This window comes from Gymnoscopelus braueri, assembly GCF_963280865.1.
Source record: "Gymnoscopelus braueri genome assembly, chromosome: 12".
NCBI lineage: Eukaryota > Metazoa > Chordata > Actinopteri > Myctophiformes > Myctophidae > Gymnoscopelus > Gymnoscopelus braueri.
Window position 1 is genome coordinate 28,504,842 of NC_137614.1, and position 13,232 is coordinate 28,518,073.

Genomic DNA, 13,232 nt, shown 5'->3' on the forward strand with positions numbered 1-13,232 from the left:
CTCCACACGCAAACTGCCGTCACTGCAGACGCGCTCGGTGTGCTGGCGAAAACAGTCAAAACACACCAACACTTAGTGAATTAAAAGCTATTTAGTTGTCCTAAAAGTCACGTCTGATCTCCCTGTTACGTTGCTATGACACACAGTATAGCAGGGTATATATATACCCAGTGGTGGAAAAAGTACTCAGATGTTTTACTTAAGTAAAAGCATCAATACTGCAGTGTAGAAGTACTCTGTTACAGGTAAAAGTCCCGGAATTCAACATTTACTTGAGTAAAAGTACAAAAGTATTGGTATTAACATGTACTTAAAGTACCAAAAGTAAAAGTACTAAAGTGTTTGAAAATAGCCTATCTACAAGCTCACAACGCTCACAACGCGTCGCATGTGAGCATGTGAGCTCACAACGATGCGACGCGTTGTGAGCTTGTAGATCTGCTATTTTCAAATAGCCTATGTATAAACTAGGGCTGAAGTGGTTATTGTATGTTTTATATAATGTCACGCCACAGCATCACGACACCTTTACAGCGGGTTCAAGGCGCCCTGCCACCCGTGCATTTGAGTTACAAATGTTCCATTTAAAATAAAATAAAAACACACACACACACACACACACACACACACACACACACACACACACACACACACACACACACACACACACACACACACACACACACACACAACCTTGCCCAAATTTGGAGTCATATGTTGTCTACTGACATCATAGATGAGTGACATCACACGGCCTATAAAGGTGAGAGAGCCATTCATTTATCCGCCTAACGCACAGACAGTCAGACACATAGCATCTCCACTGAGAAGTCCAGAGGTGAGATTACAGTATGTTCAGTTTGTTTAAAAGCAAGCGCTGTGCGATCGGCAGCTGTGCGCTGCTGATCGCCACGGCGATGCTGTTGGGTTTGATTTGGTTGGCTTTGGCTGATAATCCGGAGGTCGGTGTTTTGAAAGACGATGGCGATGATCCGGCTGATAATCCGGCTGATAATCCGGAAATCCCTGTTTTTAAAGACCATGTTGATCGGGACGTCCTCAAAAAGGCCTTCACCGTCACACACCAGGAGGCTGAGCGGTTCACCAACTTCAAGTACCTGCTGGACCACCCAGACAAGTGTTCCGGAGAAGACGTCCATCTTCTCCTCTTCATCAAAAGCTCTCCGGCACACGCGGACCGGCGGGAGGCCATCAGGTCCACCTGGGGCAACGAGACATACATTCGGCGCTCCAAGGGACTCACGGTCAAGGTTCTGTTCGCCTTGGGAGCGCCGAGCTCCGGCAGCGTCCAGGAGGATCTGGAGCATGAGGACCGCCTCCACGGTGACCTGATCCAGCAGGATTTCACAGACTCGTTCCGCAACCTCACCCTGAAGGTTATCATGCAATTCCGCTGGGCACGCCAACGGTGCGCCCATGCGAGCTTCGTCATGACGGCCGACGACGACACTTTGGTCCACACTCCTAACCTGGTGGATCACCTGCAGGACGCGGCCCAGAGGAACGTCACCGACCTGTGGCTCGGCTATGTGTGGCGCGGGGCGGGGCCCATCCGAGACAGGAACAGCAAGTACTACTTGCCCTACGAAATGTACCCGTGGTCGACCTTCCCTGACTTCCCGGCAGGGTCTGGGTACATGGTTTCCAGGGACGTAGTGGAGAAGATCTACCAAGCCACGCTGACACTCGATGGTTCTATCCACATGGATGACGTGGTCATGGGTATCTGTGCCAACATCGTGGGCGTCACGCCACAGCATCATGACTTCTTTACACGTGGGTTCAAGGCGCCCTACCACCCGTGCATTTACAGGCAGATGATGAACTCGCACGGTCATCACGGCCAGGACATGTATGACCTCTGGAAGGCGGCGACGGACCCGCAGGTCCAGCAGATCGCCTCTAAGACAAATTGCATGTTGGTGAAAATGGCTCTCCTGTGTAAACCCAACAGGGGTGTGTATGACACCTACCCCTGTAAGGCGGCCTTTGTGTAGGATAGATTGTGGTTAAATGAATGAAATCAGGGGCAGTCCGGGCACTTAGGCTCTAATGTAGCCTGGATTAGCACATTGCAGGTTCGAGTCCCGTTCCCGACGATCTCTGCTGCGTGTCCCTCCCCATCTCTTTCTCTTTAGAAGGTACGCTCTATAGCAGGGGTGGGCAAGCATTTTATTTTTTCTCCAGGGAGGTCCATACCGACTTCCATCCAATGAGTTCCGGTAGGAGACACAAAGGAGCAGAAGGAGCGAGTGCATTCTCCGGCAGCGGCAACAGCCGCGGAACTTCCGCGGTAACTGCCGGTGGAGGAGCGGCAGCTCCCGGCAGTGACTGCCGGCGGTGGAGCGGCGGAGCAGCGGAACTGCCGCGGAAACTGCCGGTGGAGGAGCGGCAGCAGCGGAACTGCCGGTGGAGGAGCGGCAGTCAACTTATTTTTTCCGCCGATAAAGTATAGTTTTGGACCATGACGGAGGCGCGCCGAATCAGCAGACCTTGAGGCCAAGGAGTCGCGCCCGAGCGCCTCCAGGCGCGAGTGCCCGCGACGACCGGCCGATGGTCTGCTATTCGACTAAGCGCCGTCCGAGTTATGTACCGATAGGCACAGAATCGTAAATAATATTGGTGGGGACTGCGTTACACAAACGCAGCACACTCCCAAAGCTCGCGCCGCCGGCAGCTCCGCGGAGCTGCCTCGGCAGCAGCCGCTGCCGGAAAATGCACTCGCTGTCCCTCCAAAGGAGACTCTTTGTGTCTCCTACCGGAGAAGAGAAGGACTGACAGGCTGTGACACTTTTGGTGTCCAGTATCCAGTAAGAAAGGGGGCTGTAAACTAGGGGTCAAGGTCAAGTCTATTAATATGTCACATCTCCCCGTGTCTCCTAGGGTAGTTAATACCCTCACAAAAACATGTAGTAATCCTGGTCACTATACCGCCTCCCCCATGACAGCCGGGGCGCCTGATGGAGGGGAAGGGAACTGGTTGGAATAACGTGTTCCTTCCACGCGCTACGTCCAACCAGGGAAACTCCCCCGTCAGGTGACAAGAAGGTCAGTTGGCTCTCATGCATTGAAGGAAGCATGAGCTCGGCCCTGGCCTCCCTACTGTGAGGGACTGGTGTAGTGCTGGTGTAGGGCTGGTATAGCGCCCAGGATCACTTAGGAAATTGGTACCGGGTGAAAAAAATGGGTTACAAAAATCGCGGGATATGGACATGGACATAGACAAGGACAGGGTCAAAAAGTTCAACTAGCCGATCTACATCGACACATTGTGAGCTTGTAGATCGGCTATTTGCACTATTTGAAAATGTTTTTAAAAATGGTAAAAAAATGGCAAAGAAGATTAGGGATAATGGGTGAACTGGCGAAAATAGGCCCTTGATCTAAAATGACACAGATGCGTTCCGGGTCTTAAAGGGTTAAAGGTGATTGGACGAGGGGCTACCGTGTAACGCATCGGTTCTCAAAGTGGGGTCCGGGGACCCCCAGGGGTCCTTGAGGGAGTTCCAGGGGGTCCCCAGCTAAATGATGGATAGGTCCATTTGATTCCTAATGGACCCTTATGGGTCTGTAACTCAGAGAGTGTACAGATGGAACCAAATGGACCCAAACGGCTCCATTTGGTTCCATTTGTACACTCTCAGAGTTAAATTCACATAGATTTTACACTATAAATTGTTGTCCCAGAGATAGAAATGCCATTAAATGGGGGTCAATAGCTTAATGCATGTCAAACTGGGGGGGTCCTTGAAATTAAAATGCACACACACAGACACACACACACACACACACACACACACACACACACACACACACACACACACACACACACACACACACACACACACACACACATTAAAGACTGTAGGAAGTGGGACAAGTGGATCAAAAAATGCCACGAAAATGTCCCCACAGCATAACAGAGCCACAGGACTCCCTCGCTGAAGGGTTCAGGCATTCTCTTGGTGTGTCTTGGTGTCCATACTCACCCCACTTGAAGGATTACTCATCCATATCACTTTTTTCACATCTCTGTATAAAACATAAGTCACTGTTCCTAAAGAAACTCTAGCCAGTTCAGTCTTTGTGACTGGAGCTCCTACCATCCATGCCCCAATAACAAACCCTACTCATGAAGATCTTCTTTCCTAAATCAATGGCAATTGGGCTGCTCAGCATTTTTATACATGCATTTTTATGCTGAGCTGAGCACAATAGGATGATAAATGTTGAATTGTATCATGCAGTCCACCTGTATGGAAGCAGATATGCATTCCTTATGTTACTCTACTCAGTTATTCAGGAGTTCTTATAATTTGTCACCTGCCTGAACTGTATGTCCTGAATTCACACACACACACACACACACACACACACACACACACACACACACACACACACACACACACACACACACACACACACACACACACACACACACACACACACACACACACACACACACACACACACACACACACACACACACTAGACCAGGTGTACTCAAAAACAAAGGTCCACAAAGAAACATTTCAATAAGTCAAATGCCAAGTATGTCAGTCAAGCCACACATCTACTCATATACATTTATTTATACAAGTAAGACGCGCGAACGCGGTAAGCGAACGCAAAAAAACCAAAAAAAGAATGAAAAAAAATATTTAAAAAAAAGTAACCAATAAAATTTTTTTTTTTTTTTTTTACAAAAATCTGCGTTAAAAGGAGCATCTTAGAAAAATAGAAATTCCCAAAAAAAAAACTTGGAATGTTTTTGAACAATTCAACAAAGTGTTTGAAGTGCCTGTTTCACCCACTTCCGGGGGGCGGAGCCAAAATCCGAGCCCGATGTATTTGTTCGTAGACCCCCACTTAGGGGGGGTAGAAAAAGTTTGGGAGCGATTCGGGCACTTTTCATTTAACATGGGGTTTCAATGGGGAGTTTTTAGGAGCCTTCTCCGGGGCGTGGGTTCCGGGGGAAGGGGCGGGCTTAAACGCAACCTTGACAGGTGTGTTCAGTTTTCAAAGACCTTTCATTTGATGTATGGTACGTCTAAATTGGACATTTACTTATCTCAGAGGAGCTGCACACAGGCAGTGCACACAGAGAGACAGAGAGAGAGAGACACAACCCGAGCAGGGTTACATAGTAAGCTCCACTTGGTCGGAGGCCCGCGTTCGCAATAACTACAACTAACATATATGACTGTTGTGTATGATTTGTGTTTTAATTATGCTGCTGCAATGTCTAAAGAAGCCAAACATAAATAAGTAGGCCTAGTATTCTTATGTAACCTATCTGTACCATAGAGTTATAATATATTCACCTACACACAAGATTTAAAAACACCTTGAACCTTGAACAGAGCATGGTGTCAGTCAGTTATCCCCAATATCACAGCCAAAATGCACTGTGCATTTTATTCCATCACAAAATGGTTTAATCAAATCATCAGCCAGTATTTCAGTTCTACTGATTGTTGTGGAATCAGAGAATGGGAAATGCATGATTTTACCTCTCAGTCATTCCTCTTTTTGTCTGGCTTCAGTTCAAACGTAGTCACACTGCCTCTTCACCAGAGATGCTGCCTCTTGGCACAGGTACAGCAGTGTTATTATGCTGCATCGGTCTGATGCTCTTTGAAGGGAGAATGAATGCATAGTTCTAGCCATGGTTCACATGACGCTCGTCAGCATAGTTCAGTCCATTCCTCTTTGAATTGCCGATTTTCAGTGTCCACCTTACTTTTACTGACACACTTTGAACATGCCATTTTCATTCACGTTTGAAATCTAGGCTTCTACTGTTGCTAAAACTGCTGGCTAAAACGTAAAGAACTGGTGTAAAGCGAAAGTAACGTCGGCACTCTATGCAGTCTTGGCATGTGTTGATGTCGCCCTCTTGAGGAGTGTCTCGGAACAGCAACACTATCACTGCATGAACGTCTGTGCAGCATCTGCACACAGTACACAACACAGGTAAGTTTGATGATGAAGGCATGAAAACTGTCCAATACCTGCTGATTTAAATGCCATCATCAGTTGAAATCTGAGTTGAACTCTGCCACAGCCAAGGAATCAAGCAGGTCATCACAGATGCTGGTGAGGAGATGGTGGTGCTGATGTATGACACACACCAACGTAGCCTACTGCAGCCTCTGAGTGCCGTGGTGTTTTGACATATCTGGATGAAGCTCATCATGGATTTCAGAGTGGAGACTAAGGTCTCCTTCACCAAGGTTGACAGAGCTCAACTGATGAGCGGGCACAGTAGCCCCCCAAAGAACTACCTGATGACCATGTCCAGTTAATGACCATGTCCAGTTAATGTCAGCAAACCATAGGGTTATAGCCGCACTTGATGTGATCTCTGTTGACCGCTGATCCCCCACAGTGACGCTTCTTCATTTTCACCCAGTTTATCAGTTCAATCATAAAGAACTGTTAACAGGCGGCAGACCTTTTTTAAGCACCAGGTTGCCTTTTTCAAGAGAGGGCCATGTTTGGGCCTGCAAACCTTCTGCGGAGGTATTAATGCATCTAAGTGTGTGCGTCAAAACAACCACTGCTGAAACTATAGTGTCCACTGTCAAATGCTGTTGCATGCTTTTATGTACAGTGTAGCTTCACCTGTTCTACAGTAGATCCTACAAACCATCACACTACTACGTTGGTTCACATAGTAGTGGTGCAAGATTGGTGTTAACAATCTCTTTTCCAGGGGGTTGTCCATTGATGGGAACTGCCTTGTCTCCTCTCTTGTGTCTGATTGATGCATTACACATTGTTATGATACTGTAGATACTTCTCTCTTTTAGGCTATTCAGATGTTTTATCAAGTGTATTTTAAATATTGTTGTAGATCATGTGTTTTGTGTACAGTCTTTTGTATATCATGGATGGATGTTGTAAAAGATTGATAGTTGGTTGGTGGCCCCTCCTTAGTTAGGGTACCCTGATTTGAGGACACACCTCTCCACATGGAACTCACCTGTGTCCATCCCTATTATATATGAGGTTCACCTCTGACGAAGACCTTTTGTCAGGTCGAAACCTTGGTTTCCTCATACAAATTCATCTTTTGCATTGTGGCTACAAGCAGTGCGACCTCTTTTTCCATTTTAACAGCTTTCAATCTGGCTTCCCTATTGTGGGCATTCCAAATGTTTCCGAAATTGTGAAAATAGCAGATCTGCAAGCTCATAACCCATCGCGATGCGTTGGTGGCTTGTACTGTAGGTCGGCTACTTTTGCACGACACCATAAAATGGGGCTTAAGTGGTTTTTAATGTCCAGTACACGAGCAGGTCTTTGTTTTGTCAATGAAAACATGACGGACCACAGACGAGCCAACGACCAACGTAGATGGAAGCTGGAGGCAGGCCTCAGTGTCGTCCCTGTGGAGGACAATCACTGAGGTTGGTGAGCACCACGAGCAGTGCTGGGAGAGGCTGGCACATGGAGTAGCTGCTGCCAGCCACTCTTCTATCGTTGGAGGGGAGAGAGAGTGCTTGGAGAGCACCGCATGTCCTTGGCAGAGATGGACACTTTCATTGACAATGGCTCTATTGTAGCTCCATTGGGGAATTATTATTCCATTGCATTTACTATTCTTCATTTTATATTATAGCGCAGTCTATCGCCGCCTACAGTTGTGATCCTGAATGGACACACAGCAGGTAGCCAATACAGTAGGTAGATGATCGTTTGTAATCCTACTATTAATTCTACAAAACTCTGTCTGTCTGTCTGTCTTTCTCCTCAGTGGGTTCAGCAATTGATCTGAACTTGCACATGGCCATAATATGATCATTACCATGTGATTGTGAAGACACTCTCGAACGCCATTTTTCACTTTTCCTAAATTCAAGCTGTTTATTGTGCACATCCTGGGTATGGACTAGTTTGTATTAATAACTGAATTAGATAGATTTGACAACGCACGCCCAGACACACAGTTGTGTACACGCACGCACGCACGCACGCACGCACGCACGCACGCACGCACGCACGCACGCACGCACGCACGCACGCACACACGCACGCACGCACGCACGCACGCACAAACACACACTTCCTGTGACAACAGACCAGGAACAGACACCATCCATTCAAACAAGTTTCAACCCGAGGAGCTGATTTGCTGTACGCCACCTCTCTCCTCCCCTCCCCTCTCCCTTCGTCTCCAACTTTCCTTCCAGAATCCTCCTTTCTACAGGGAGTTCCCTGTCGTCTAGTGGGATTCTCCTCCAAGTCTCCTCAAACATCAAACCGCAGATGTGAAGTGAAAAAAAATTGTTTTGTTTGACAACAGCAATAGGGTACAGCACTGCATTTTATGCATGATTAATTTAACCCACAAAGAGAGGACCCTTTATGGGCCTATTTGGTTACATTTGTACACTCTGAGAGTTAAATGAACACTGAGGATTTTACTGTGTAAACTCTTTGATCCAGCATCTCCATTCCCAACCCTGTTAGCTCTACCATGAGGATTTGGTGGAATTCCTCCTAATCAGACCAGTATGAGGATGTCTCAGTGGCCTGGTTCAACCAAAATGGACGTGAGGAATTTATTACCCTGAGGGAAATGGTCTACCACACGTCTCAATTATCCTGTTTTGATTGGTTCAGCGTTAGCCCGCGCATTCACATCTTAAAGCTACAGATGGTCAGATTGCGGTCCTTTCTGTCGAAATGTGCATGTTCTGTTCCATTCTCCCTGAGAGCTTTCTGTTCCCACTCTCTATAGAGACTGCGGGAGGAGGAGGGAAAGCCGAAAACCTGTTTGAGTTATTTTGTAACATCACCAGGTTTTTTCTTTCCCCAAAAAATTATTGTCATGTATTGTATGTCATTTTCAGAAAACACATGAAGAGAAAACATTTCCACCAGCCTTCCTCCCTCCCATCCCGAGCTCTCTGCCCTCATCTACATGACCCTCAGGTGAGCTCCCTCAGAGATTCATGACCTTTGACCCCGTGGGGCAAATCCCATTAGGGCAACAGGCTTTGTGCCCCCACACAGCATTTTTGTGTTCTCCGCTCCGGAATGTCTGATGATGAGAAACAGGCATTTGTTGTGTTGTAATGCAGAGAAGTGTGTGTGTGTGTGTGTGTGTGTGTGTGTGTGTGTGTGTGTGTGTGTGTGTGTGTGTGTGTGTGTGTGTGTGTGTGTGTGTGTGTGTGTGTGTGTGTGTGTGTGTGTGTGTGTGTGTGTGTGCTCGTGTGTGTGTGTGCTCGTGTGTGTGCACGTGTGCAGATTCAGAGATTCACTGAAAGGCAGAGAAAAACATTAACAGAGAAGAGACAGGGGAAGTGAAAGCAAGAGAAAAGAAAGTCCAAAGGGAACAGAACCCAGCGCTCCAAAGCCTGTTCCTTTTACAGCTGTGTGTGCTCTCTCAGAGAGCCCCTGTTAAATGCTTTGACATTTGTTTCCAGCATCTCCTTCCTCTGTGCACCATGTTATGGTTTATTCCTGGAAGCCCCTCCTGCCAAGGGGACATGAGGATGTCCTGTTCTGGGATCAGGACAGAACAGTCACTGTCTATGTATTTCCTGAGACTGTGTCAATCATGATTCAGTACCCAATTAAAGCACCTGCATCTTGGTCCCGCGTTGTCCCTGGTGACTTCCTGCTCTGTTTCTAATGAGTGGGGACTGCTGTGCTGCTTGGCTGGGCTCTGTTTGGCAAGATTGTATTCTGGCTGCCACCAAAACACAATAACACAACAAAAGGATAGAAGGGAGGCCATATTGTGCAGGTTTTCTTTTAAAAGAAAAACTGCCTGCATATTATCCACTGTAAAAACCCAGGTGCAGAACAAACTGATCAAAGGCAGGTAAAAAATATACTCCCAGTCAGTTTATTAACATTTTGACCCACATAGGATCCTCATCAGGATGATCATCATTCTGACCCTACAAAACTCTGTCTTTCTGTCTGTCTTTCTCCTTAGTGGATCGTCAAAGCATCTAAATTGACTGGGAGCTAAAGTCACTTTCTAGTGTGCAGACTGGGCCATATGGTGCAGGGTGCACCATATGGCCCTATGGTCCGCCCACTGGAATATTAAAATATTTTAGATAGACTGCATGATGTTACATTACATAAATGCTTTTTTCTGCTTCCTTTAAAGTCAGCACACAAATCCAATCCAAATCACTTGACCATCACAACTTGACCATCACAACTTGACCATCACAGTCTCTTATACAAATGTTTTGGATTGAGAAAAGAGTTCAACTTCATGGGGCCAGAGGGACACATATAGAATGCATCAGCTAATTCAATTCAAGGTTGAACTGAGATGTTTTTTGTTTTCATTTTTTATGAATATAACCTCACAGCTGCAGTTATCAGTTGATGGGGGTCGGACAGAGAGTTACTGCACAATAGATGTTTAATCTTGGACTTTAACATGTAACCTTGAGAGTAATAATTCTGTTGAATGCAGTGCGTTCTGCACAGTAAAATCCTAATTTAAGTTCAAAGAGTGTACAAATGGAACCAAATGGATCCCATTTGTACACTCTTACACATGAAAGACGTTTTATAAGGTTTTTTATTGATGTTCTACAGACTATCAATAAATATTCCCAGAACCAGTGTCCACTCATGTGAGATCTTATATCATAGTGAAACAAAACAATATCAGCATAAGGGTTTCATTCAAAAATGAGATAATCACCATTTAAAAAGTTGTTATAAAATAATAGTCTGCTATTCTGCTGCTGAAAGACGTTTTTACAGGCATTTTTAATATTTGCGCCTTCTAAACAGTCACATTTAACCGTGACAACATGCAACAGAGACATGGGAGCGCAGTTTTGACCTCTAAATGTTATCCTGTGGATCAAACACCAGATTAGGATGTGACACATTTCCAGCCCGGCAGGGACTCGAGTTTCAGTTTCCTGCAGTCTTTTCCTTTATGACTAAACTGGAAACCTATTGTGATCTTGATTTTCCTTTTCCAACTGACAGTTTACAGGCCTGTGCCAAACCTGACGATAGTCTCAAATACATCTATTTTTCCTTGTCGCACAGACAGGCCAAAGGTTAGCTGGCCCAATTACTGCAATTACTTTAATAGAAACATGCTGCTTAACTACTGTATAGTGAAAACAATAACATACCAATACCAATAACATATAAAGCTATTTTCAAATGTTTTGACTTTTATTTAACAATCGTGGTCCTTTTGTTGCTCTTGGCTGTTGAACATGTTATTCATTTAATCTGGGGTCTTTCTTTCTGTCTGTCTGTGCTTTTCGTCTCTTCCTGCTAACTGGGGATATCTTCCCACACCCTTAACATAATGTTGTCCTTGGTCTAAGGGCACACCACTGATGTTAGCACACCCGGGGAGGCAGCTTAAAACAAGCCCTCTGAAATTGTTTGGAACGATAGCAGAGTGACCAGAAGGAGTAGTTAAAGAGCATCTCGCACAGAGAGAGAGAGAGAGAGAGAGAGAGATCTCCTTGAGAGTGAAAGTCAGTTGAAACACATGTACACAACTGGTGAATATAATGGTAGTGATTAATGCTTGCTGTAAACATACATCTTGGCTCAAAAGACGTCGTGAACAAGCTTCCTATAGAAGACTTGGGTAGCGTCATGGCTGACATCACCACAACTCTGTGTCTATTTCTGTAACCCTTTGTTTCTTCTCATTCGCTGGTCAAGATTACCAATGCCTCTCTTCTCTCTCTCTCTCCATATTTGGGCTCAGTTGATTGCCTCCCCATTTCTTGTCCTCTCAGTGTTGCTATCTTTTCTCTCTGTCCCTCTCTCATCTTCCCATCCCATACCCCCCCCCCCCCCAATCAACAGTCCCCCTCTTACACAGTGAAATCATCCATACATTTGTAACTCTGAAAGTGTACACATGTAAATGGCCCTTACGGGGCCATTTGGTTACATTTGTACACTCTTTGTTACAATGAGTCTGAGTACTTTCCTATGAATCCACCAGCACTCCTCACTTGTCCACATTTTGATTTCTGCCAAGAAGACTGAGAACAGGTGCCAGATAATGAGACGTACGGCAGTACGCTGCCAAAGAGACGGTCTCTTCCTTGCCAAAATGGCTCCCTTTCAGAACAGCAAGTTTGTGTGCCATCTATCTTTTTCATCAGGTCCTGAATAAAATATATTTCTTTTGGCCTTGGTCGTCCCATTTCCTTTGGTATGTGGACGGTGGACAGCTTTTGCCGCCCTGCTATGAGACGAAAAGCTCTAACTCTTTTCAAAAGCAACTATTTTCCACCTCTCCACGTCTCCCTTTCTCTACCCGCCTCTTCCAGTGAGCGTCTGAGTTGATTAGAAGGAGCTAATTTTACGGCAGTTAAATCCAGGAGGGGGTCACACTGTAAATGCTCTAGTTAATGTCTGGGGCCCTTGTCTGTAAATACAGACATGCATAGAGCAAGGGAAGGAGGAAGGGATGGAGGGAAGGAGAACATGAGGGAGAGGGGGTGGGGGTGGAGTGGAGGGGTGCACTGTAAAATCCTTAGGTCCAATTTAACTCTGAGAGTGAAGAAATCGGTTAGTCTTTTCAGTCTTAGATGTAAGTGGACACTGAGGATTTTACAGCGTGAAGTGATGGGGGTGGGGTAGAAGGGAAAGATGTGTGTGTGTGTGTGTGTGTGTGTGTGTGTGTGTGTGTGTGTGTGTGTGTGTGTGTGTGTGTGTGTGTGTGTGTGTGTGTGTGTGTGTGTGTGTGTGTGTGTGTGTGTGTGTGTGTGTGTGTGTGTGTGTGTGTGTGTGTGTGTGTGTGTGGGGAGAGGGGGGTGATGGGTGTGTGAGAGTTAAATGACACCTGGAAGGCGTGTCTGGAGTGAGCGCCATGCTCAACAGCAACTGCTTCACCTCAGCTTTCTGGCTGTGGAGAGGATGGAAAAGAAAGGAGAGAAAGAGTAAACGAAAAGTAGAAAACGTGGGAGAGGGAGAGAGAGAGAGAGCAAGAGTAAATACAAGAAGAGGGGCTGGGGGAGGCAGAGGGCACTTTGGAGGCCTTTCAAGAATTCGCCTTTTAAGGGGTACGCTCTCACTCTTCCAGGCCCCGCGAGCTCTTATGCAGCAGCCAAAACACTCTGGAGAGAAGAAATAAACAAGACCTAAGAGACTTTGTGGGAGGTGGGGGTTTGGGGAGGTAAAGTCCAGCCGACAACCAATGCTAATATTTTTCGCACCCATCTGGGAACACTGAG

General features: G+C 46.2%; 1 protein-coding gene across 1 annotated transcript; it reads left to right on the forward strand.

Annotated features, from left to right (window-relative positions):
• Positions 1 to 851: 851 nt before the first annotated feature.
• On the forward strand, positions 852 to 2,018 carry LOC308096469 (lactosylceramide 1,3-N-acetyl-beta-D-glucosaminyltransferase A-like; the record flags this gene model as incomplete). Its single annotated transcript, XM_080443889.1, has 1 exon — positions 852 to 2,018. The coding sequence occupies one exon, from the start codon at positions 852 to 854 to the stop codon at positions 2,016 to 2,018; it is 1,167 nt and encodes a 388-aa protein (XP_080300015.1).
• Positions 2,019 to 13,232: the final 11,214 nt, after the last annotated feature.